This window comes from Lonchura striata, chromosome 10, assembly GCF_046129695.1.
Source record: "Lonchura striata isolate bLonStr1 chromosome 10, bLonStr1.mat, whole genome shotgun sequence".
NCBI lineage: Eukaryota > Metazoa > Chordata > Aves > Passeriformes > Estrildidae > Lonchura > Lonchura striata.
The window spans coordinates 12,518,961-12,546,178 of NC_134612.1; the positions used below are offsets into that span (position 1 = coordinate 12,518,961).

At 38.0% G+C, this 27,218-nt stretch overlaps 1 protein-coding gene and 1 long non-coding RNA gene across 14 annotated transcripts; one reads left to right on the plus strand and one right to left on the minus strand.

Annotated features, from left to right (window-relative positions):
- On the plus strand, positions 1–26,101 carry ZBTB38 (zinc finger and BTB domain containing 38). Of its 13 annotated transcripts, none has more exons than XR_013340512.1 (5): positions 1–29; positions 184–319; positions 1,159–1,224; positions 1,890–2,115; positions 6,248–12,173. XR_013340512.1 is itself a non-coding variant. In XM_077785655.1 (5 exons), exon 5 carries the CDS (start codon positions 20,218–20,220, stop codon positions 23,794–23,796), a length of 3,579 nt encoding a protein of 1,192 aa, XP_077641781.1. In that variant the 5' UTR covers positions 201–319; positions 1,159–1,224; positions 1,890–2,115; positions 6,248–6,357; the 3' UTR covers positions 23,797–26,101. The 13 variants fall into 13 exon arrangements, 12 of the variants coding, with proteins under 12 accessions (XP_077641781.1, XP_021392630.1, XP_021392631.1 ...); XM_077785655.1 differs by lacking the exon at positions 1–29 and adding an exon at positions 20,218–26,101 and having other exon boundaries at positions 201–319; positions 6,248–6,357; XM_021536955.3 differs by lacking the exons at positions 1–29; positions 6,248–12,173 and adding an exon at positions 20,218–26,101 and having other exon boundaries at positions 201–319.
- Positions 663–5,754, minus strand: LOC116183955 (uncharacterized). The gene is made up of 3 exons (XR_004148674.2): positions 5,505–5,754; positions 1,675–1,850; positions 663–742 (listed from the first exon to the last, which is right to left on the minus strand). It is a non-coding gene; the product is annotated as an uncharacterized LOC116183955 (long non-coding RNA).
- Positions 26,102–27,218: the final 1,117 nt, after the last annotated feature.

The following is a 27,218-nucleotide window of genomic DNA, read 5'->3' on the forward strand; positions in this document are numbered from 1 at the left end:
TACCAATTTAACGTATGCGGCTGAAAAACGTATGTGCTATTAATCTCAGAGAGTAATAGAAAGACATTAAGTAGGTGATGTGAAATTTTTTATTATTATTATTATTATTATTATTATTATTATTATTATTATTATTATTATCTTTGCAGCTATGGTTTTATATTTCAATTTTTTTTCTTCAAGACGACAGCACTTTAGTATCTGCATTGACCTCCATGATGTCAGAATGTCATTGTGCAAACGTAGCTAAGAAAAGCTGCCGAGAAAAAAAAAACAAAGGAGCTTTGCGCCTTCCAATAACATGAGATGTGCATATACAGTACGTAGCATTTTGGAATTTATACTGTGCTAGTGAGTTGTTGCTTTCAGTTTGATTAGACAATCATTGTTTCGTTTTCCTTGCTTTGACAGTGAGTATGCTTGCACGCTGCTTAAGTCTTCTTAGTGTTATCTAGGTCAGTGTACTTAGGATAGCTTTTATGTTCTGTAGGTCTGACAGATACCATGCTTGACAGAGATCGGCAGCAAATTTTGTTTTATTTGTTATATCTGAGGATAGAAAAATATCTTAAAACTAATCAGAATTGTATACCACATAGCACCTACTGTTTCTGCATTGCAGATATATTTAGCTCTAACACTGCTTGTGGTTAACAGGGTGTAGCGTAGACACAGACAGCTGATCATGCAGTCAGACCCGGTGCTCGTGTGGTTTGTCAATACTGCTCAGGATTTTGATGGACTGTAAAAGAGAGAAAACAGAAAGGAGAGAAAAATGAATGTTTTATTTGTCTGAACATTAGATATTTAGCTATATTATTTTTGCTATCATTGGCTTTTAATTTTATTTTTAAATACTGGAACTTAAAAATTAAGAAAGCACAGCAAATGCATTCAGGATTTAATATGTGCGACGTGAAATCTTTCTGCATCAAGAGGATGTTGCTGTAGTGGATGCAGCGTTTCTCCAATAAGCAAGAAGACTGTTTTGTTTTCCTCGGCAGGCGACTCAGCCATTGCACAAGCAGATTTTGATAAGAGTTTGAAATGCCTACTACTGTATCGTTGTAGAATTTGGAGTTTGCTAACAGTGTTAGTGACTGGAGCTCATCTTGCATCACCAGTTGATGACAATTTTCTTTGTTCCCTCCCACCCAGTTGAACCAAGACTCTGTAGCTGATACGCAATGTCACTTACAACATTAATCAGATACTGCATTTAAGGTGAGCTGTCCCCTGCCTCCTCCCTTACCAGAGCTGTGCTGCAGTATGTATCTTACTCCTGCAAGCCTAAAATGGCAGGCAGGATTAACGTTGCTTGTGCTGTGTGCATGCTGTGTATTGAATTCATTATACTGTGCCTAGTATCTCAAATGTGAGTATGTAAATGGTCTGTGTGCCATGTCATGCAGTAGTGAAGACTGGTTTTTGCTTCATTACAGGCTTAGATATTTGAGCATCACCTTAAGAATTCTTTTTTCATTTGCAATGTGGTGAGCTGTTAGCTTGTCATCACATTCAAACTACATTATTAGCCCTTGGAAAGGGAAAAAAAAAGCAAACTGTGCTTCCAGATGGTGTCACCCTTTTTCTTCTTGCATTTACTGTAGTTTAAATAATGTATATTGTATTGTTAATTAATGTGAATATCGAATTAAAGCACTTGAAACTTACATATTTATTATGCAGGTAGGAGGCACGTCAAATCTATTTTTAACTCTTACGCAGTCCACGTTGTGCAATGGGCTTTGGTTGTCGAGTTTATATTTTCAGCTGTGATATCAATAGGTTGATTTTCAGTAAATGTGACAAGTGGCCTTTGCAGTGGTCAGCTTCAAGCTTTGAACCCTCTAAGGAGGAGAAAAAAAAAAGCCAACCTTGTTTTGCAGTTTTGGAAAACCTTGGATGAGGACTTTTTTTTCCCACTCCTGCTTTCCCTGTTGATAAACTCAGTTCTTCTGCTCACGGTCTATTCAAGCTGCTTCCCATGTGAATTTTGACAACTGCTGCTAAAAAATTATCAAGAAGACCACGAACAGAACTTATCTCCATCGTTTTACATAAAAATGGCTGGGTGCATTGCCATGTTAACACTGCTCTAAGTGGTACATGCAGGTAGGTTGAGATTTGCATGTTTTACTGTTTTCTTGGTCAGTGTTGCAAGAACATGAAATGGGCTTTGGAATGTGGCTTTCAGTTTTAAAATTCACTAAACTGTTAATGAAAACAACCTATATTAAATTGTTGGCTTCACATGTTGGCATGGCAATTACTCGTATCTGTTTTTTTTAAATCTGTTGTGAAAGTGGAGCAATCATGTCTGTTAAAATAATCATATGTACAAAGGGCGTGGCAACGCTTATGCAACAAAAGAATTTTTGAAAACCTTATTGATTCCATTACATTTTAAAGCTGACTATAAGCACTACTAAACTTGCAGCTAAAAGGCAGAAATAAAAATTGAGGAAGATTAGAAAAAAGAAAAATATTTAAATTCTGTCATAAGCGGTTTTGTGTTTTGTGCGAAATATTAAATAAAGAATAATATGCTTTAATGTTTATATTTTCAGTATTGGCTACAAACATAAAACTGCAGTATTTCTTGTTATTTAAAGGTAGGAGAACTTTAAAGAGAGAGATTGATATAGATGGCCCTGTCAGCTTAAACTGAGTATCAGTTCACTGAAATGTGTTTTACTACACACAAAAAAAAATTATTAAATAAAAACTTAACAGCCTTAAGTACAAAACCTTGAATTTGAGTATAAAGAATAACAATCATTATGAGTACTGTATTACTTACACCAACTCATAATATATTTCTTTCAGATTAATACTGGGCCAGAACCAGTTTCCTTGGCAACCAAATCCTTTAAAAAGGTTCAATGGTAGAGATGTAGAAAGATGTTATTCTCTTTAGTAGCAATATCACAATGCAAATGGAAATGTCGCAGTTGTTTCCTCTTAGTTCTAACTGAGAATGTGATCTCACTTTGTGTTTCCATGCGGCTATCAGTTCTTAAATGATGCCATGTTTATAAAGCTGTACACACAAAAACCTGTTTTATTTCTGGTTTGCATTGGTTGTTCTCAGAAACGTACCCTGGTTTCTTTTTTAATTTATCCCAGTCTTGCATATAGGTCAAGTTTGTACTGTGTGTATATAAAGTAACAGTTTTATTATCATCACAAGTATAAAAATATGACTAAAACATTTATCAGCTGACAAATGTAGAGAATCAGAAGCTTTAAACCTCCTTTCAACTTTGCTGAATTCAGCCACAGTAATGCTAATAAACCTTTCTTTAAATAGTGGAGCCAGTCTGAAGTTAAGGTAAAGAACTATGTTTAAGAATACTGCAAAAGAACTCCTGTCAGACCTTAAACAAGCCTTTAGAGAATAAGCTCACTTGTGGTTTGCGGTAACTTGCAGACCTTGTAGATTTTGCAAAATTTAAGAATTATAATTCTGTATTTTTATTTTTAGCTAATATTTTTTACTATGCCAGTAAAGTTAAACCACAGGTAACTGCCTATACAGATCAGATGTTACCGAATGTCTCCACTGAGCTTATAATGTAGTGTATCTCCTCGTCCATGCCCTTTGTACGTGACTTGAGAAATTCTCACTACTGCAATGAGACTTTTGCAGCAGGGAAGCCATTTTCCTTTCATGTCCTTGACTTTAAAATGACTGAGTATATTTTGTGTGGAAGAAGACTCAGCACTGAAAGTGAACACAGAGGAGGTATTTAGAAGCACAGCCAATTATCAATAATAGCCTTGACAGTATGAGTAATATTAAACTAATTCTCATTTACTTCTAAATATACCAGTTCAGTGCATTCCAAATGAGAAGAGTACAACTGTTCAGGAATATGACTTGTCATGTGTCATAATAGGCAAAGCCTTAATGATGACAATAAAACCATTAGATTCATAATTATAAAAATAATTTAATGCACTCCAGTATTCCTCTGTTCCACCTAAAGAAACAGAAGTGAAAATGTAACAGACAGCATCTCTCAAGTGATGTATTAAAGCCTGCATTTTTGTAATTTGATTTATCTCCAGTAGCTTGCCTCTGCAGATTATTTTCCTGTCTAAAGTTTTAATATGGAGGGCACCATTAAATGTAGTAAGAAAGTACATTTCTTTATTTATTTCTTGTGTGGTTATTTTTAAAGGAAATGCTGAGCAAATGATATGTCTAATCTATTTATTGCCTCTGATACTTATCTTTAGAAAATATGGGGCACTTAGCAATAAACTGTTTTTATTATATCTTTGTGTTTAAACATACCCACTCAAACAATTTTTAAAAAGCAGCTCCATTACATGAGCACATTTCCCTATGGTTGTTTTAAACCCATTTGCTGATTTGCTCTTTTTTAAGGGGTGCAAGTCCTCTTGTAATAAATACTGAACTCAAGTGCTTTCATGAGTCTGGAAAAACTCATTGGCAGCCATGAATGGTAATTTCTTCTAGCGAAAGAAACCAAGTTCTTTATTTAGGAGGAGTCCAGTAATTAGCAAGCTGTTTCCAGTTTTGACTGTTATATGTGGGTTGCTGTATGTATTTCAGTGGCACTTACATCCACCTAATGCACAGTGTCAGAATGTTGTAGACAGAGATGCCATAAAAAATCTTTTTTAAACTTCATCCATTTTATTCTTTTGCTAAGGGGGCTAACCAGGGCATGGAGGAGCAGGTGCAGTTTTTCCCACCTCCAGCACAGCCTGCAAATGCTATTGTCAGGGGGGCCTGTTCGGGCTTTTGGGTTTATTTTGTTGAGGGTTGGGGGAGGGGGTGTTTAGTTTTACCATAGAAGTCGGGTTGTTGATACTGAACCACCCTTTTTATAATTGGAATTTGTTCCTTTATCCATGCAAATTCCATTTCTGCCTAACAGAAAATCTAAACAAAGCATGAGTAAAAATTAAATCAAACAAAAAAAAATATTCACTTGGACACTGTCCTACTTGTTTTTCAATGGTCTTTCTAATCAAGGTTACTTCTGCCTCTAAACTTCATTCTGATTTGAAAGTGCAGGTCTCTCAGTGGGAAATCACCTGTGTTCAGATAATATTTGCCAGACTATTAAATAGATTCTGGTAGTAATGAATAGGTACCAATTAACCCTTTTGAGGTATCTAGTATCTGTTGTGCTTTATCACATAAATGTCTTCACTAAGTATTAAAAAGGATTTATTATGAATAATGTATTTGAATTCCACTATTATCAAATTTGGGAAATCTTTAACTTTGGTAAGATCTTTAACTGTTGGATTCCTCCAAACATAATGTTTAAGCTTCCCATTTATCCTATTTTGGTCATTTATGAATATGCCTTTATTGGAATTTGAGGTAATAATAATGACTTACTGCATTTTTTTTCATTCTGGCAGATGTGAGTTACAGATTTCTTATTCAAATTAACATATACTAAAAATGTACAAGGCTAAACCAACAACAACAAAAAATAATTAGCTCACCTTCTTACCTTTTCAAGTCAAAGTAATGGATCCTGTATTTCCTGTACGATGTTATTGCTAAGAGCATATGGTGTATTTGCAAATGGAGGATGGAACTATGTATTTTTAATTGCTGCTCCATATTTGCTGCTGTATGAATGCCTATCAGCTGAGTCATAAAGCCTTATCTGCATGATTTTGCAATTTCTCTATGGAACAATTTCATTTTTTTCAGTATCTTTGAAACAAAACCCTATTCCGCTTAATTTTTATACTGTTACAAGAAAATCTTTTTAGAATGTTTGATACATAATAATAAAATCAGGATGTTTGACAGTGATGAATAATCATTTAAGCAGAGAAATACAGGAAGTGTATTCCAGAGAACAAGAGCTGCCTAGAAATGTCATTATCACAAATACTGTGGTGATATCTGTGACAAGAGAGATCAAAAGAAAAGTGGTGGAAGAGAAAGAGAAGAAAGAAAATGTCTTTCAAAATAATTACTTTAAACTTGAAAACATCCTTGCATTTCTGTCTAGAACATATCATAATGTCCAGTATGCACAACACAGGATAAACCATAATAAAACAATGCAGCAGAAGTTTGGTTAATGCTACTGGTTTATTGCGAGTGTGTTCTAAAATTCCCAGATGTAGATTTGGAGCCCTATAGCACCCCAGGGAAAAATCTGATGAATTACACAATGTATGTGGAAATTAGTACTCATCTAATAATCAGTCATTAAATTTGGACTTTTTCCCTTTGCAGGCTGATACACTGTAGCCACACAGTTCACAAAATTACTGAGATGGTTTTGCTGAAAATACCTGTCAATACCACTTTTAAAAGACTCTAACAGAAGAACAACCTGATTTTAGGTGGGTAAGTTTATGGGGTGATCTCACACAGAAATAGAACTAAATTATTTAACACCATCACCAATTCATTACCTGAGTATATTTTCTGCTAATTTCTAATTTATTACAATAATTTAAGATTTGTTCTCACTATGGTACCACATTGCTCTATTCTAATGTCAATATTGTTGGATTTTTCCAGTTCCTACTGGATTTCTATTCCCATAGAGATTGGACAAACAGAATCAGACAGAACAGTTTTTGAAACAGGTTGTTAGAGCTTCCAGTGATCTGCACAAACCAAACATACTGGTATGCACACAAACCTCCTGAGCATGCCAGAATGTTAGCTCTGAATCCCAGTCACGAGTGTTCATTACAAACCTGTGCCACACAGGAAAGGCAGAGGAACTCTCAGTGCCACTGCCTGTTTCTGACACTCTTGTGTTGGTTAAGCTGGGTACAGTTCACAGAATCTCTACCTTTATACATTACTTTAATCAGGGACAGTAAAAAGACTCTTGATTCATGAGCTGGAAAGAGCAGTTTGTAGATTCAGGTATGGTATTGTGATAAATAATCACTAAGGATATTTCAAAATAACAGTTCACATTTTGCACGGTTTTTCCAAATATTAGCAGTTTCCTTTTATCTTGTTGTGAATGTCCAATAATAACCTTGGTTAGTATAAGTATGCCTGGTATCTGTGCTTTAGATTTAAGATATACTTGTATCGAATGAAAGAATCAGTGAAAGTCTGATTAATTCATTAATTTTTAATGTGGTCCTTGGTACCAAAGGGTATAAGAAAGGGAGAATCCCACTGATTTCAGGGACACTAGTTGCACAAATTTTGGTAGGAAATGCTTGGTTGCATTGAAGTCATTCTTGCTGTGGAATCTTTAAACTGAAATAAGTAATTAAGGTTACTAGGCAGAATGTATGGTAAGGAATCAAATTTTTAAAAAACCCAAAAAACCACAACCCCACAAGTCAAAAAGGCCTCTTCAATTCCTAGAATATCTCAAAATGTTTTCTGTAATTAAATTTACTTTTAATAAGCAATGTTGTGTGACACAGAAAATGTAAAGGATTTTCAGAGGCAATAAAATGGCATTGGTGGTTTAGACTAATCAGTGAAACATTACAATTAGATAAATTCAGGTTACCTGCATTTACAGAAGCAATGAGCCACAAAACCCAAGTTGTACCTATTTTAAGTAAATTATCATAGAACACTTGCTTAATACATTTTAGACAGAATACTGGGCCATAACCTGTTTCCTTGACAACCACATAGGAATAAAAGGTACATTAGCAAAGCTGCAGATGTGTGTCACTGAATGCTTATTAAGCAGCCCAATGCATTTACATACCATGTGCTCACAATAATGCATGCATCTTGAAAATCACCATATAAAAAGATTTCTGGGCATGGCCTAGTGTGGTTTCTTAATACTCAAAGATTTTAACCAAAACCCTTCATGTTTTCAATGGAAATATCTCTTGTGAATTTTTATTATTGCACTTTCAATTTGGCTTGCAGTAGCTGGATAAAATTGGCATGGTAGGCTTGGTCTGCAAATGGAAACTTTCCTCTAGGATTCTGAATACTTACAGGACTGCTGTAAGTATGGATGGAAATCATGGGTAATGGTGTCTTTTAGAAATGCTCAGGCACTCTCAATTTGAATCTTGTACCAGCATTCAGAAGCAAGCGTGATCACATTGCTTTACACAGTGACAAACTAAAGCCACCAAATAAGAATGAAGCTGGTGTTGCGTGTAGCACTCTGGTTCTATCTAACGTAGCCAGGCAAAGAGATACGACACAAGTGTTGTCTTCTGCCAGACAAGAGGAGAAGACAGGGGTCAAGAAACAGTTGTGGAAGTAAAAATAACAATTGATCATGGACTTTTGGAATAATATCTGGATGTAGCATTTAGGCAGCACTTACACTTTCTGTGCAAGTGTTCAGTCCCGGATTAAAAAGAAGCTTAGATAAGTAAGATCAGTTCTGAGAAATTTGTCTGCTGACTTCGGCAAGTTTATGTACAGGTTATTTTTGGCCTTTCTTCTTAAAGTATTAATTTATATATAAAATGAAAAGTGTGTCCAACCCTTTGGATTACCCCAAATTATATATTTTAGAGAAATAAGTCTAAAATCCTATTAATTAAAAAGATGGGGAAAATGGGAATCTGCAAATTTTGCGTTTAAATTCAGTGGGTGTAACCTGTGAAGTTGATTAGGTGACAAGTAGCCTCAATAAATTTGCCTTGAAATCAATGAAAACATTCCCATTTTCTTTTTTGGAGTACTTAGTAAGAGAGTAGACTTCATATATAACAATCAGATTTAGGAAATTGAGATTATCCTGACAATGTTCAACATTTCCCTTACTCTCAACAGCCAAGTTGAGAATCAGTACCAGAACCTATTAATTTCAGATAGTTTAAACACTGCCACATGAATCTTTTCATGATCTTGAATCATAAACAATGTGGATATGTACTAACACATGCTACTATTAAGGCTTCTAAGTGAACAAGAGTTTGGGAAATTATTATGGAGAGGCAAGCCAACTGCTGGTGTTTTTGTAGTAGTAGTAGTAGTAGTAGTAGTAGTAATAGTAGTAGTAGTAGTAGTAATAGTAGCAGTAGTAGTAGTTGTTGTTGCTGTTGCTGTTGCCCCCCACCTGAGCTGAGCTCAGATCTGAGCAGTTCACATTGGTGGCAGAGCAAGCAGCACAAACCAGAGCTGGAGCCATCAAGGTTTTCTTTGTACTGCTTTTGCTACAGTCCTTCTCCACTGCATGAGCAGAGGCCCTGCTTCAGCTTTTATCTTGGAAACATGCAGTAGATGGAAAAGGATGAGCAGGGTTTGGACTGGGCCCTTTGGTCAGCACAAAACAGAGCATAAGAATATTTAAGAGCATATGAAGTTCTTGCGTGTATGCTAAGTTGTCATAATATTGGCCACACTGAAGTGATAACTGAGAGCAATAGCTATCATTTGTATGTTGGTTTTGGTTTACCAAAAGAACAGCAAAACCAAAAATATTTTATTTTGCAAAATTTTAAGGAATATTGGAGGCTAGTGGTGGTGAATTAACAGCTTGAAGACCAGTTCTGATTTCCAAAATGGGTGTGTCCAGCCAGCTGGCACACCAACTGAACGAGGTGTTTGCAGGTGCAGATTGAACTCTATCTCCAGTCCATCGTGATTTGCTATATCAGCTGTAGTAAAGGGCAAGAACAAATGCACTGGCCTGGCCCCCCACATACCTCATCCAGAAGAACAGCAGCCTCAAGCCTGCGTTGTGGATGCTGGCTCCCATATTCATATGATGCTTCCTCTGAAAATTGGAAAATGGAGGCTGAACTCTAGTTAACTACTTTTATTTTACATTTCTGATAACAGAACAAGCAACAGAATACCACATAGTAATTGTTCTGAATTAAAAAAAACTAAATGTTTTGTTTGCTTCTTTTGTTTAAAGCTATTCAAATATATTAATTACTACATTTGACAAGAGTCATCAACAGAAGAATGTCTGTTGTTGTCACTCTGCCTGTAAACATACCTTCATGTTTGCAACTGATTTCTGTTCGCTAAGGACTGATATGTCCTACAAGTGTAGGCAGCTAGAAAATGGCTTGCCAGCAGCACATAAAAAAAGAAAGACTTAAATGGAAAATATTAATAATAAGATTGTTCAGAGATCGCAAGATGTAATGTCAGCTGATTCTTAGCAGCAGAACAACATAAACTTTTGTATTTTGTGCAAGAGAATATTAGATTTATGTTATTGTTGTTGCTTCATTTTCTTTTTTAGACTGGTGAAAGGTAAAAAGATGTAGTTACATCTTTAAAAATTGCTTGTATGTGTCCTGTTTAGTGTTAATGGGACTTTGATTAGGCCATGCCTAAATTTTAAGAAGGCATCATTTCTTGGAGAAAGACTTAGTTTGGTGCATGTGCAGAGCTCACACAGTTTGAGAAAAAGTGAGTTGTCCCAGGTTTCTCTCCTCTCCACCAGACTTGGAAGGGCAGAGGACTGCTGCAGGTGCTGTACCTGGACTCCTTCTCCCTCCACTTGATGCTGAGTAAGAGGAAAAGGGTTGCACATGAACTCTTTTCCTTGCTCATGGACCACAAAGGGGAACTGAAGTCTCTCTGGGCTGCTGGGTCTTTGCTGTGCCCCACTCCTGAGTGAAGGGTTGGCCTGCCTGAGGGTGCAGAGGAGCTGTTTCCTTCTCAGCAGCAGCCCTGGATGCTCTCCCCTCAGCAGGGAGAGCAATGAAGATGACAGTCTATCCTAGCACTTTTCTCATGGATAGGCTGGTCTAGACACTGAGACAGAAACCAGTCAAATCCTGGCCGAACTCCTGTTGCTTATGAGGAATTTGCAAGACTGAGTAATGCTCTATATGTTGTTTTCTGCTGTTGCTTAAGAACTGAAACTGCTTGGCTAGAGAGGAGTATTGGCACATTTTTTTCATTAAAAAGTCTTACAGAAAGAATACCATATGCCACAAGTTGCAGAAGTGAAATTATTCAGCAAAGCATCCCAACACCACCATTTCAGTAACCTTGGAACTGTTTTATACATTTTAAAGAGATTTTCTGAAAATTTTCACTAGATCTTGCAGATTTACCATATGAGTAATATTCCAATGCTAAACTACTTGGACTTCCTTCTAAAAGGAACACAGTATTTGTGTGCTGTGATGCACAAATATTTATGTTTAATAGGAATTGGTACACATACTCTAGCAAGATCACTGTTTCTAAGGTACATCATTAGTGTTGGGGATTACAACCTGGAATCAGGGCTGCAGAGCAAATGCATCTTGTCCAACTTCTCCCAGATATCACTGTTAGTGCTTTTACAGGTCTGGCTGTAGCACCAGTGCCTCCATTTTCTTTGCTTGCAGTTGGTTTTCCATGAAACATTATAATGATTATGTAAAATCTTGGATGAGGTCAAGACAGCTTTAAAATTACTTTTTCTGAAAAATATTTTTAACACACAATGAGCTGATGGGACTGTGAATTCCCAATAGATCCAATTTTATATATATATATATATATATATATATATACATACATACATATATATATATATATATATACACATACATAAATATATGTATATGGAAATTAGTACCTTCAATTGCACTACTAGTCACAGAAAAGGTGATTCTTTTTTTAGTGGATGAGCTAAAGTTACCTTAAGAAAACACCCTTTAAAAATGAGAAATCTTGATTCTTTTTTGCGTTCTCCATATCAATTATATTGTCCATAGATATTAAGACTCCCAGAGCATCCAATGTTTAAGTACAAATAAATTATTGTCACCAAGTTGGACGTATCAGCTATACAAATGATGGTTATGCATCTGATTTTCAAAACAATTTAAAATAACAAATTTTAATTAAGATTTAGGGGTAATTAATAACCTTCCTTAAATTTGTTTCAAGATGCTTGTTCAGTAAGGCATTTATTTTCTTTAAGGGATAATGACAGGTTTAATTTAATCCATTTTATTGTGTTGTTACTGACAACACATTTGTCACAAATACTTTTTATGGTACTTGTGTAAAAAATCTTCATTAATACATTTGATTATGTATATACATATCTAAAACAGTAATAAATGGAAGAAACAGCAAATAAGCAATAGGCAAAGTTCAATATTAAGAGTAGCCTACATGTAAGCATGAAATTTTGCTTATCCATTATATAGGTTGCAATAAAAATGAATGTTGGGAAAACGTTGGGACACATTCTGCCATCAAAACCACTGCGTTCTTCAATTGTTTGTTCCCATTCCCACAGCTCTTGGTGAACAGCTACTGGTCATCTCATCACTCAATTTGCCATGAGATTAAAGAAATCATTTTTTGGTGGCAGAGAGCCCTAAGGTAAAAACATATTCATTGCTTCAGTAGGTGAACTTGTAGGTAAGAATTCCAGTGATCCAGAATTACAGAAGGAATTAACTCTACACAGAAATGTTCAGTATTTCTAAGATGACTGTATAAGTTAATGAAAAATGTATGTATAGATAAATCATTGAAATTGTTACAATTTCCTGACAGGAAAAAATGTCTTTCCATAGTTTTTAACCAATTGAGAAAGCACTGATAGTTCCTAGACAGAATGCTGGGAAAAAAACCCCAAAAAAACAACAACGAACAAACAAACAAACACACCTCCCCCTCTTTATAGTAGATTTTGTACATTATGTTGATATTAACCAGTTTCCTGCAATGATAAGCAGCATTTATCATGAAAAGGCTCTACCAAAATTCTAACTTCCAGGCCCATCAAGTGTGACAATGATGAAATAGTTCATGCTTCTGGTTTGGTTGTGGTTTTTTTTGTTTTTTTGGTTTTTTTTTTTTTGGGGGGGGGGGGGGGGGGCTGGTTTTGTTTGTTTTTTTTTTTTTTTCTCTAAAATGAACCAGTTCCTATTATTCAGTGCTTTTAATGTGTAGGTTTAATATTTGAAAATAAAGATTCTGTCCTGTGAAGCCTTATACAGAATACTTTGAAAAAATAAACATAGGTTAGTTAGCCTTGGACAAAAGCAAGCTTTAAGACAAAACCCAAACTGTTCATTTACTAACAATGTTTTTCATCTGTCTCAAAGCCCAGATTTTCTCTAAGCTTTCTGATTTCTGGTTCTGAGAAAACGGACTTTGCTGACTATTTGCAGTGAGAGGCTGAGACAGTATCCGGGAGAACTGTACCAAATGTGTTGGAGCATCTGGACAGATGAAACCAAGTTCTGTCCTTCTTTATCTAAGGGAGCATTTGTTACTGCTTATGAAGCACTAATGGTAATGTTGTGCTTGTTTCCTGAGGCAGTTAAAGTATCAAGAAACCTAAATTATATTTTAGAATACGGCTTAAAACAAAGCCGTTATTTGAGTCTCTATATATGCTTTAAAAAAAAAAAAAAAAAACCATGATCAGATAATGAAAAGGGTAAATGTTACTATAATTCACTACTTAAATGTCATTTATTTCAGGTTTGGTTTTTTTTCAAGTATATGTTTCATCTCTGCTTTCTGGAGGGAAGTGGCAGAAGGTAGCACAGCGCAATCTATGCTCAGAAACACTTTCTTCCTGGCCGAAAGGCCTGGAAGGACGGTCAGGCATTGAAGTGCTGTGTTAGGTCATGAGGAATTCTCAGGGACGCGCTCAGCACTGCACTGATGGCCGAGGAGCAGGCGCCGGGCGCTGGGAGCGCGGCGCTCCCGCATCGCTGTGCGCTGACAGCGGCTGCCTGCGAACAGCGCGGCGCGAGGCGCCGGCCCCGCCGGCCGCGGAGCAGGGCCAGGGAACGCGCGGCGGCGGCGGAGGGCGCGGGCCCGGCCCTGCCCGGCAGACCTCGGGCGATCCCATTGCCGGGATCGGCACAGCAAAATGGCGGCCGCGCCGTCCGGCCGCCGCCGGGCCGGGATCGCGGCCCCGGCCGCAGCCCCCGCCCGCCCGCCGCCCGCGGAGAGCCCGCGGGCCCGGTGTTAATGGGGACGGGGCGCTGCTGCGCGTGGGCCGAGGCTGCGCCGGCGGGCACGGAGCGGCGGCAGGTCAGTGGCGGCTCCCGCGGGAGGGGCCGCGCGGGCACCGCGGCACCGCCATCAGCGGGCGCGATGCGGGGCCCGCGCGGGGGGGGCCGCTCGCAGACGCGCGAACAGCGCGAGGCCGCCGCGCCGGGGCCCGCGGGCGCGCAGCCGGCGCGGCAGGAGGCGGCAGGAGGCGGCGGCAGGCGCGCCCGCGGGCCGCGCGTTCCCGGGGCTGCGCAGGGCAGAGCCCGCACCGCGCTGCGCGGCACGGCCGGGCCGGCACTGCGCGGGGCCAGCGCCCCCCCGCGGGCGGCGGCGGCCGGGCCGGGCCGGGGGCGGACGGGAGCCCCGGGGCCGGGGGGAGGCCGCCCGCGGCGGGACGGGCCGCGGTGCCGGGAACGGAGCAGCCACGGAGCGCCCGGGTACGGGCTCGTCCTGCGTGTCCGAGCGAGGCGCTGCCGAGGCCGCACGGGGCGGTGGGAGAGGTCGTGGGACGCGTGAAGCGGGGAGTGAGAGAATTGAGGTGGGGATGCTAATAGTGGGGAAAAGTACCAGCTCTGAAAGAATGCTTCGTCGCGAGGCATCAGTGGTCTGTTAAGACTGACATACTCCTACGGTACATTCCACCACCCCATCCCAGCCCCCCCAGCTGTCTCAATTAAAAGAGGAAAGCGTGAGGCTGAAAAAAAACCATTTACAGTAATGCTCTTCTATAGCAACAGGGAAGGAAGGATGTGAGTAGCGAGATTCCAAAGAGAAAGTCTCTCAGTGCAGTTGAAGAAGTAACTTGTAGGTCTGTAGAGCGAGCACTGAGCTACGCACTCCTGCGAGCTATTGAAGGTGATTAGCCATCACTGACGTCGTTAGACACCGGGAACACGGCCCTGCATGCCCAAGGCTGCAGGGAGGCTGCAGCACCCTGGTCCAGGCAGCCCTGCTGCCGACACAGGACTGGTGAAATGATTCCATAAAAAACTGGGCAGTCACCGTAGCAGTGGTGGTTGGACAGTAAATTTCCAGGTAAGCAAGGATCAGAGCTGGGGCGATGTGGGGGTGGGATATACTTGTTTGGGGGTTTTTGTTTGTTGGTAATGCCTGACTCCATTTCGGCTCTAGAACAAAGCCAACATCCTTAAAGAGACTTAAGATACAGGTGAATATTCCTCCTCAGCTGGGGAAGCCAGCTGGAAACAAAACAGAGACTTCAGAGTACCTTTACAAGAGTGAGGTGAAACTGAACATAAGGAAGATATGGAATGAACATATTTCTGTAGTGTCCTGGTGGTTAATGCCAGAATATATTAGCGCTTTAAAATCTCAGTAGAAATTAATGGAGCAAGAAAACGGGGAGAATTCTTAATACAGTTCATCATTTATCGTGCTGGTTTTGATTTTACCTCAGTACTAGCAATTGCGCCTAATGCTTTGGAATTTTTTTGTTAAGCCACTAGCTTGTCTTTAAAATTTAGCTGACTGAAGTGGAATAGAAAAATCCTATATGTAATGGGGTACACTCACCTGGCAGTGGATTTCAAAAGATAAGCAGAATTTAAAAGAATATTCTAGATTGTAGTAGTTCTCTGTGGTAATAAAATATTTTTATTTGGTATTCATGGGCCAGTTAAACTTCTTCTCAACACTTAGTTGACTTCAGAGTAATGTTAATATAAAAATTAACAGTTGCTTCTACTCTCAGCTGTGTTCACATAAAGCTGGCTTCTCTGTTTATAATTAGCAGTGTCATCTGTGAGGCATAAGTAGTCAAATTTGTGTTTGGATGCATCAATCTCTGATCTTGACTTTTAGTACTACTTGCTTTCATTTGTGACTGTAGTCCTGGAGTGGTGTTCTGTTGATGTCAGAAAAGGTACTGTTACATAATTTAATAAACCTACTGACCATTACACTTACATTTCAGATTAGTATTTAAATCTGATTTTTCCAAGTGATTCAAACAACTTTTAAGGAGAGGTTAAGTCAATTACTGCTTTTGCAGAAAATCTGCAGATGGTACTGCTGTTCTGCTGTTCTGAACCTGAAGTTATTCATAGGTGTACCAAAGACCAATAGGTAATTCTACAAAGGTACTGTTCAGATTCCTAAGAAATTATTTATGTCTGGATTGAGAGTAAAAAGTATGAAATGAACAGACAGATTTGTGGAAAAAAAAAAAGGATTAGTTGGCTGAGGAGTTTTGTTGCTCTTTAATAGGTCAAATGGTATTTATATATGTTTTGGGAAATATTTACAATAAAACTAAATAAAAATTATACAGCAGAGTAGTTACATTCTGAATGGACTTTCCAGTGTTTTAATGAAACATGTTTAATACTAACACATCTGAAAAGTTTGAACTCCGTGTATCTTGGTTCTTGGAAAGCGAAGAGCAGGTTTTCATTTTACTGTATGACCTGCAAATGGAATGTAAAAAAATTCCTAAAATATTCCATTTATATGTATGTGCTAGGTAGGGCATTTTGATTTTAGAGCATTTCAGACATGTTTTTGCACATGCAAGAAGTGAGGTAAAATAGAAGACAGAGAATCATTACAGACATGAATAAATGGACTATTTGAAGTATGTGTAGGTTGAGATAAAGAAGGAGAAAGTGTTGGCTTTGAAAACTGATTTGCCCTGGAATTTTTCTGTATAACTTTCCAATGAGATATGTAGCTTATAGTTTAGCACACACACAAAAAAAAAAAAAAAAAATTAAGTGACCAAATAGCAAATGATCATTTCTGCAATGTTGGCACAAGGAATCTAGTTTAGTATTTTGCTGAGCATACCAAATTGTCCAGGACTCCAAAAGCTGGCAGTCTATGTACATGGCAAGTTGAAATTAAAATACTCACTTTTGTCCTTAGGAAGATAAATTTTAAGATAATTAGTTGAACAATAAGACTTGTAATAAACCCACTTGGGTTTGTATGCCTCTCAGCAGGGCATTAGCAGTCGGTCTGTCAGATGATGTGTCTTTGAACTAAAACCAGCTGTCTCCAATAAAGAAACAAAAAACACAGGCAAGTTCCTGTGAGGCAGTTCACTGGGAGGTAGAGTTGACATCATTTATTTCCTATACTCAAGAAATAACCCTATCAATAGCTCCTGTTGTGAAATGTTTTTGATGTCTGACAGTTGGTTTCTAATACCACATCACATGGTCAAGTCAGATGTAATCTCAGACATTGTCAATGAGAAAAAGGAATCAATTATGGAATAGTGGCTGCTTGCTGGAAGGAAAGAATTGTCAGTATGCTTTCTGTAGACTTCATACACCAGAAACTATCTACAGTTACATCTAAGTTTTCAGATACCCAACCAAAGCAGATAACTGTATCTAACCACTGTGATTTTCAGGTTGCTATTCCAAATTAATAAATATCACTTATTTTAAGTCATATTAGTGTCATAAACAAACTCATCATAAGCTATAATTTTAAGATTTCAAGGGATCTAGATTTACAGCTGCTGAGAGTGATCAAATAATCAAAATAATATTCATGTATGTTTATATCACCATTATATTGCTTAATTCATTTCCTGACATCCATGGCATATCATGGGAAACATCACAGGTATTTTTTGTGAATCACAACTTTGTTGTGAATTCTCTGCATTGAAAATTCTCAACCATCAGAGTCTATTAGAAATTTTGACTATTTGTGTAGACAACACCTTTCCTGATAGAAACAGCAACCATGCTGCAAGGTAAAAATTTTACTTCCAAGCTTCATCTGTAATCTACCAAATGACAGTCCTGTTCATATTATGTTTAGTTTGGCTTCACAGTAAAGTTGTTGCTACTTTTTGTGTAATTTGATTTGCAGGGAAGTAGTTTGTGGATTTGTGATAAGTGTCCTAAGTGTAATTAGATGAGGTAGAGCAGGGGTGTATGATTTGTGTTACGTAACTTTGTGATAAAGGTCCTATTTTCTAGAACATTATTTCCCAGTATTTTGGGTGAATGAGCCAATGTGTTCTAAATTCACTAGGCAAGCCTAGTGAATATGTGTCAAACCTTTATTTTGCCATTTGGATCAAACCCATCTTATATATTGGCATTCTTAAGATATTAAGTATTTGAGGGTAAAGGTCATAGTAAAATTTTTAAAGCTGAACATTAAAATTTGGAGCAGCAGATGGAGTGTTTAGAAGGTAAATCCTAACTTAAAGTGTTGTAATATTTTAGCCTGTCTTAGAAAATTTCTGCCAGTCATTCTATAAGGTGCATTTTACTTTTGTAAGTTTAAAGAAAAGTTTTTTACTGTTGTGATAAATGGATATGATTCATGCTAACTAAACTGTAACTATATCAATATTTTAGAAAATAATTGTTATAAAGTGATAAAGGAAAAGTATATGTGATTAGTGTTACAAGGCAGCTGGGCCCCTTTGCAGATTATTACACGTGAAAAATAGGATACAGGATGTAGTATTGAGATAAGCAAGATCACGAAATAGAATTGGCCTTGGGATGAACAAAGTTGGGACAATTCCAGGTATGGAATCTAAGTTGTGGTTTTATCTATGAAATAATAAGGCTTATTTTTGGAACATAATGCTTACTTACATAACACAAAGCTTAGTGCGCATGTGCAACCTGTAAGATTATTCAGAGGGCAGCGAGGAAGACAGCGAGCCTTCCTCTGGAAAGACCACCAAAAAGCCAGAAGACCCCCCTAACAACAAATGGAGCATGCACTTTGCAGTGTAGTGACGTAGAATTCAAGAATCAAAAATAGGAGGAGATTTACAGAAAAATACTGATGAATATATGTATTAGCATACAGTATATAAGTTTCGTTTGGATTCCTTTGTGTCGTACGTGAGGCAGGGTGAGAAGCCCTCTCCCCCTCCCCGTACTCTGGCCAGTTTTGCTTATACTTTATACAAATCTTAATCATACTTAATTAATCACTGCCGAATTTTTTGTATATACTTGATTATATTTAATATACTTGATTGTAGTAATTTATATAAAATTGCTGTTTAATTAAAATTGCTGCTAAATTAAATTTTGTTGTTTATTAAATTAGACATGTAGAACTTCATTCATAACAGTAGTGATAGGTAAGTTCCGCTAGCACAACTATTTCTTCATGACGTGAAGTCAGAGATGGACAGTACTAGTTCAAAACACTACTTCAGACGTGGGGAAAAAAGGAATAAACCTCATTTTGTGGCACAGATCTGAATTTGAGAAAAATCATCTGGTGAAAACAGATTTTCACCAGATAGAAAATTAGGTTGGCAAAAGTCGTCAAAATTCAAATTCAACTGGCAAATTAATCAATTTTTTCAGATTATTTTTCATTCATATTTTGCATATTTTTTCTCAATGGAATGAACCAGTATACTCATATAGTAACAGTGGCTAATCTAAGTAGTTTTTTGTCAGCATTAAACTTAATTATTATATATTAGCAGTTATTTAATGGTACTTATTATTGCAATTAAATCTTACTATTTGAAAGAAATTAAGAATACACTATCTAATTATAAAGTGTGAACACCAAGCATGAACTATAACAGAAAAAAACCTCTTATTTTCTACTTGTTATTCCATTCTTTTCTACTTGTTTTACTCAGAACTCTTCAGTAATTTTAAAGTAGTGTAAATTATTGAGTGAATTTAATCACTATTTAAAAAAAAAATCAATTCACATAAACAGTGTTATAGTTACTTCACTGTTGTCTACCAAATTGTATTCCTTGTGCATTCATTTGTTTATAAAGCCTTACCCTGAAACTGAGACTCTGTTGCTGTGATTTAAATATGAGCTTAGTAAGGAGGTCAGATGCAGCTGTGCTGTGAAGTCTGTGTCTGACAAACAACCCAGAAAGCAAAGTCCTTGTTCTGCACAGAACCTTGGCAGCACAGCCTTCTCCTTCAGTTGTGCCAGGTCCCTCTGTGGCATGCTGAGGAATTCCCCAGGCTTCAGGGAGTCCTTCAGGGTGACCCTGAGCAGCTGCACCCACTGGCATTGCAAAAGGCATCCAGTGGAGGCTCAGGAGGGACAGCAGGTTCAAGAAGGGAGGGAGTGGGAGGGATCCTCTGCCTCCCGCTGAGGAGCTACTGGTGCTCCTGCTTCCTTGATCTGGACAGACATTTCCTGCATAGTGTTGACACCAGAGAATAAAAGATGACTTAAACCTGAAATATTATGACAAAATTTTACTCATTCTTAAACTTTAAAAGTTAATAAACTAAAAAATACATTAAAATAATATAGAACTATAATTGTGTAAATTAAATGGATTAAAAATTCCTCCTTTTCTTTTTTTTCTCTTGTAGATGACAGTCATGTCCCATTCAAAGGACCTCAAGGACGACTTCCACAGTGACACTGTACTTTCCATTTTAAATGAACAGCGCATTCGGGGTATTTTATGTGATGTCACCATAATTGTGGAAGACACCAAATTTAAAGCCCATAGTAATGTGCTGGCAGCTTCAAGCCTTTACTTTAAAAATATTTTTTGGAGTCGTACTATCTGTATTTCAGGTCATGTACTGGAGTTAGATGATCTCAAAGCTGAAGTGTTTACAGAGATACTGAACTACATCTACAGTTCTACAGTAGTTGTTAAGAGGCAGGAAACTGTAACGGACCTTGCAGCTGCAGGGAAAAAACTCGGAATATCATTTCTAGAAGATCTTACAGATGTAAATTTTTCAAGTTCCCCCTGTCCCTATTCATACTGTGTTAATGAAAAAGGGACTGTCAAAGAGGAAAGGCATGAAAAGCGACATGAAGATTCTGCTGTGACAAATGGACCACGAATTACAAATGCATTCTCTATTTTTGAAACAGAAAACAATTTGTTTTCTCCCCTTGATTTGAGGGCCAGCTTTAAAAAGGTATCTGACACAGTACAAGCTCCCAGCATTGGCCTCGACAGAAGTGATGTGTGCAAAGATGCTGAGCCAGCCAGTACCTTGGCTGAACACTCCTATGCAGTTTCTTCTGGGGGAGATACATCACAAGGAGCCCCTTTTGTTGACCAGGACAGTAGCCCTTCATACCAGGTGGGTGAGGACCGCTATGAAAATCACCAAGCCACCCCAGTTATTCAGCAGGGAAAACAAGCAGGTAGTACTCCTAAGTCAGCCTTTAAACCCAAGGGTACTGGTTTGGCTGTAGCAAAAGTACCAGCCTCTTCTGTAACCACTACAGAAGCCCAGCATGAAGCAGTTACTGATCAGACAATTACTTCTGTTCCAAAATCTCAGAATAAACCAGGAGATCTACGTGTATCCAGAGAAGAGGAAAACAGTTCTGCTAATGTCTCTGCATCTGGGGCGACAGTCACTCCACCTGTTTACAGTTGTAACTATTGTGCAAAATCGTTCAATGACCGGGTGTTACTCACTGCTCACCTTCAGCTCCACTCAGAGCATCAGGAAACTTTCACATGCAAATACTGCAGCAAACAATTTGCAAATCTAAATATACTGGAAAGTCATGAACAAGTCTGCATGAGATCAAGTAACTTACCGGCTCATAATGGAAATGAACAGAATTTTGCAGATAACTGTACTGGTACAGAGGGACGGAGTGGAAGCTCCTGTGCGAACACAGAGCCTCTGTTGTCTGAAAACAGCATCACTGATTGTTCTAATGCAAACTGCACTTTACCAGAAACGGATCATTTGGTTAAAGTCGTTGATGGGCAGATATTATACACTTGCGTTGTTTGCAAGCGTAGTTATGTCACATTGTCCAGCCTTCGAAGACACGCAAATGTGCATTCCTGGAGAAGAACATATCCCTGTCACTACTGCAATAAAGTCTTTGCATTAGCTGAGTACCGCACCCGACATGAGATCTGGCACACTGGAGAGCGGCGCTACCAGTGCATTTTCTGTCTGGAGACCTTCATGACTTACTATATACTGAAAAATCACCAGAAGTCTTTCCATGCAATTGACCATCGCCTGTCAGTAAATAAAAAGACAGCCAATGGGGGTTTAAAACCAAATATGTACCCATACAAACTGTATCGACTCTTACCTATGAAATGCAGGCGACTGCCTTATAAATCCTATCGAAATTCTTCCTATGAAAACGTTCCAACAAGTACCCAGGCTAATGAAACTGCTTCTACTAACTGTTTCATTCCAAGCTCTCTCAGCTCTGAGCTACCACCGCTGAATTTTCAACATAGTATAATATCAAACAACAGAACTCTGGCCTTGGATACATCTTCATGTAATAATACAGCATCTTCCACAAATACTCAGAATTCTTTCTCTGGAGGAGTAGGTATCTTAAATTCTAACCTGCAGAGGGACTTCCTCCCAGCTGAAAAAAGAGTTTCCACTGCTGCAAATGACTCAGGTTCACAGGAGTGTGATTCCTCAGTTGTGTCTTTAGCTAACATAAATGAAAATTCAACCTCTGTCATCAGTTACAGCAGTTCTGCACCCTCTGTTATAATGCACAGTAGCAGAGTTTCATCCGTAATAATGCACGGTAAAACAGTCACTTCCATAGAAAACAGTAAGACAGAATCTTCAAATAACCTACCCAGTCAGTCAGTAAGTGATGACTGTAAGTATGGGTTGGATAATTATGGGAAGAGCATTACAAAATCAAAAACTATTAAGGAGAGAAAGAAAACGCTGCCATACAACAGAGCAGAAGCAACAGAGGATACGCAGCACGTGACAGAATCTGAAGGTTCATGTAGCAAAACTACAAATACTGTCCAAGAGTCCAGTAAAACTGAAACATACATTGCAAAGCCTGCCTTACCTGGAACATCTGCTGACAGCAATGTTGCACCTCTTTGTCAGATAACAGTAAAAATTGGTAATGAAGCCATTGTAAAAAGACATATATTAGGATCTAAGCTGTTTTGTAAAAGGGGACGAAAATCCAAACATGAGTCCAAACAGGACAATCTCACTGAAGAACCAGAAATGGAAGTAAAAGAAAAAAGCCCATCTAGACTCTACAGCTCAGAATGCCTGGAGCTGACAGAAATGTGTGATGATGTTAGTGACCAGGACTCCAGTGATAAACCCTGGAGACCTTATTATAACTATAAACCAAAAAAGAAATCCAAGCAGCTAAGAAAAATGAAAAAGACCAAGTGGAGGAAAAAACACGGAAGCAAGAACACTGGTATGGAAAGCCAGAACACATGCAGTCGAGAGTATGCACTCAGGAATGCTCCCGAGGAAAAGGTGGTCAGCCAGGAGGAGAACACAGAAATGCCTAATCTTCATTGTGAGCTCTGTGAAAGAGACCAGTCTTCCACAGCAGAAGCTCAAGAACATGTACACTGGCATGTAGCTGCTTCAAAGCCTTATATCTGTGAGTTATGCCAAAAACAATTTCAAAGTCCATCCACTTTAAAAATGCATATGAGGTGTCACACTGGGGAAAAGCCCTACACTTGTAAAACCTGCGGTAAATGTTTCTCAGTTCCTGGTAATCTACAGAAGCATGAACGTATTCACCTGGGTGTCAAAGATTTTGTCTGCCAATACTGTAATAAGGCATTCACTTTAAATGAAACACTCAAAATACATGAAAGAATTCATACTGGAGAAAAACGCTACCACTGTCAGTTTTGCTTTCAGAGCTTCTTGTATCTTTCTACCAAAAGGAACCATGAGCAAAGGCATGTACGTGAACATAATGGAAAAGGATACGCTTGCTTTCAGTGCCCCAAAATTTGCAAGACTGCAGCTGCTCTGGGAATGCACCAGAAGAAGCATCTATTCAAAAGTCCAGGTGCACAAGATAGAAAAGAACAGTTTTGCAATGAAAGCACTAAACTTTTGGAAAATCCACATTTCCTTGGCTCAGAAGGAAGTGAAGTAAAAAATACACAAAACCTAACTCCAGAAGTTATACTCTGAGTGACAGTTGAACAAAAGAGAAGAAAAATTGAAAACTGTATATTGGAGAAGATAAAGATGCATTGAATGGGGAAATGTATCAGTAAGGTCAAATTTCTTCATCTATATGTGTGTCAATATATGCAAAAGAAAAAATAACACAGAAAAACTAGTATTTGCAATAATACAAATTTAATTTGGAACACCCAAAATACTTTTGCCACAACAGACTCTAGGATAGAGAGAGAAAGAAGAATGGCCAACCCAAACCCTTCTACTTAACATTACAAGAAACTAGTCACTGAACTATTTTACAGTTATGGGTTTGAATCAGAATTGTTTGAAGCAAAAGTAATAAGTGGGTTCATGGTGTATTCTGTAGAACGAATTTTTGCTGCAGAAACCATATATTGCTTTTTTTTTTTTTTTTACAAAAGTAATGTGTTTATAAAGGAAATAATTGTAATCTTGTGTATTCTAAAGTGAAGGTGAGAAATGTTTCATGGGTTTGGATGTGCTGAAGTACATTTGCGTTCTGCCATGCTTTTCTGTAACTCAGCCTTTATAAAACATATTCAGGAGTTTAAACTACTCTTTTCCTTTCCATATTCAGTTTTGTAGTTACCATAATAACTGTTAAGTCTGAGTGGAGGTGTGAGGAGTATTCCAAATTTATATATCTCTGAGGCATTTAATAAAAGTTCAGTGGAACTTGCTATAGCCAGTCTTCCAAACTGCATAAATCCCCATGTCAGTGGCCTGGTGAACTCTTCAGGTGCATTGGTCTAAAGAAAATTGTTCTGATGAAACAGAAATCCGGTATAGCAATGTCCACCTCCTGGTGGGTCTGCAACTCTTGTCTTTTAGAAATACAGTTCTCCACAGAAGGACATATAGACAGTTTCCCTCCTCATCCTGGAATAATGCCTGGACACAAACAATAGAGCAACTCCCCGTAAATACTTTGAGTTTGAGAGGAGTAGGTAAATAAGACTCTTACTTCCATATATATCCCTGTAGCTATCCCTGTGTATAAACAAGTATAGGGCCAGTTTGTGGGGTTCCCTGTCATCTCCATGCCTTAAATGCAACATTTAACCTTCAGATGTCCCTTCTCAGTGATCCCACCAGCCATTCCAGCAGTGTTCTGTGGCCACAGTACAGAACACAGTTCTCTCCAGAGAACACAGCAGTGTTCCAGGCCAGGAGCAGGCTGCTGGAGGAAGGAGTGTCAGCCTTCCTGCCTCCCTCACCTGCCACACCGAAGAGTTATGGTGAGCCTGCAGCTGCACCGTTCACTAAGAACTGGAAGAATGGGCTTCTGAAAGAGCACCAAAATGTTCCAGTTTATACTTTTTTGTGGAAGTGTGATTCATTTTAACTGAGATGCTTAAAAAAGTCCAAGCAGGTGTATGTCTGCAAGTTGCATTTTATAAGATAGGGCTCTGTTGTACTGTATCTGCATTTCCAATAATCACGTATGTTCATTCCTGTGAAGTGTTAAAAAATTAGGTCATGACAAGGGTTAGTGATTCTCAACTTCATTCTCTGTTATGGTTCACAGTTTGTTACTTAACTTCGTCTTCTTGAATATTTTAAAAGAAACTATAGCTTGGGTACAATAAAACTACAATTGAAATGATACAGTATTGATTGAAGTAATAATACGGTCCACTTACTTATTCTGTCACTGGTGAATGCTATGGACCCTTTGAGAAATTCTGGTTTCATGGCAGCTTTGGTTCCATTTAAATAAGGATAATAGAATAATAAACACAGAAGAGTGTAAAGAGGTTTCAAAGAAAGTACACAAAGATATCTTCTAAGTGGACTTGTATGGTGATAAATATAGACCAAAGCAAATAAGGTAGAATATTTATAAATGCAAAGATAATTTTACAAATATTTTCTATAACTGTATAGTTCATAAAAAGATATTGTTAGCTTGTGTTAGGTTTGGGGGGGTTTGTATATTTTGATAAAACCACAACAACTTTGTAACTCTGTATATTCTCTACAGTTTATAGCAAAGCAGTTTTAAGATGGCAATGTCATGTTTATAGTTCAATTGTGGCACTTTTACTACAAGTAACATGTTGCAGTAATGAATCAAATATTAATGACCAAATTAGAATTAAAGTAAGTGTAAGAGAACGTAAATACTATAAGTTGTCAAAGACTGTAATTTGCTACATAATCACATCTGTATTTTTGTTTAGAAGAAAATATTAAATGCAGATGTTAAGGATTGATAAAGAGTCTAATTTTATTTTTAGAAAGAGTGATTATAACTCTGTTTTTGCTTAATTAAAATAACATATTCCTATTTTTCTGTAAGTCTCTCCATTTTTTAAATTGTTTTAATACTTACATAATCTATATGATCCACGGATACATATCTTCTAATAGTTATTTCAGTGGAAGATTAAGCAATGCAGTTACCAAGTAGTCTCTTCATTAAGGTCAGAACACTGAATTGAGAACACGCCAGAGCTCAAGGGAAGTGATGGTATCTCCTGGCATCATACAGGGTGAAAGCAATACAGAACAGAATCTTCCTGCTCAGTGTTTCAGAGGGCTGGAAACACAGGTGAACTGTGTTTAATTCTTTGCAACATCTTAAATGTATTCATGAGGACCTGCAACTTGAACAATTCTTTTAAATTCTGCTAGTAACCGTGTAGCATAGATTGTGTATTTTACACACACTACTCTTTTGGGCTTCTGTCAAGAAATATAGTTCAAAATGCAAATACCTAATTGCATATGAAAATATGAAGATAAATACAAAATAGAAGACCATGCATATTCAAAATACTTCCCCCTTCAGCTAGGTGTCACTCGTCTGTAACCTGCATTAAAAAGCAAACTTAAGCTAACTTATGCAGGTCATTTTGGGATGGTTGTCAGGAGAGATATATAAATTTAGAAAAGGTAGAAGTTTGTTAATCGTAATAAATACTTTTTTTCTCTATTTGAAATGCTAATTAAAAAGACAAGTGGATGATCATGAAACTTGTGCATCTAAACAAAAATTTAGTCAGTCCTCATTTATGATACACCCAAAGTTAGAGTAAATGTAGTAAATGATATTGCTGTCTTCTGTGGAACGAGATTGCTTGACAGCTAAACGACAGGCAGAAGCATTTTGAAGTAAGCCATTGTGCATTGTCATTACTGTTACTCCTTCTAAACTTTCGTAGCACTGCAGCTGTCACTGACAGTTCAGCAGCTTGGCTGTGAGGTTCTCTCACAAGAAGCAAAGATCCCCCATTGTTAGATGAAGAAATCTTTCCTGTAAGTTTGAAAATCAGCACACCAGTGTTTGTTATAACCATGTCCTATGCAGACCTACCTGTCATACAGATACTCCTAAAATGTAACTTTAAAAATGGCCAAAATAAATGCTATGCAATTGAAATAGTATTCTGAATATCATTATG

Coding starts and splice junctions, on each gene's coding strand:
- ZBTB38 (XM_021536953.2), top strand. CDS start 13,880: ATGGGGACGGGGCGCTGCTGCGCGTGGGCCGAGGCTGCGCCGGCGGGC. Junction 13,943..20,217: donor CGGGCACGGAGCGGCGGCAG/GTCAGTGGCGGC, acceptor TTTCTCTTGTAG/ATGACAGTCATGTCCCATTC.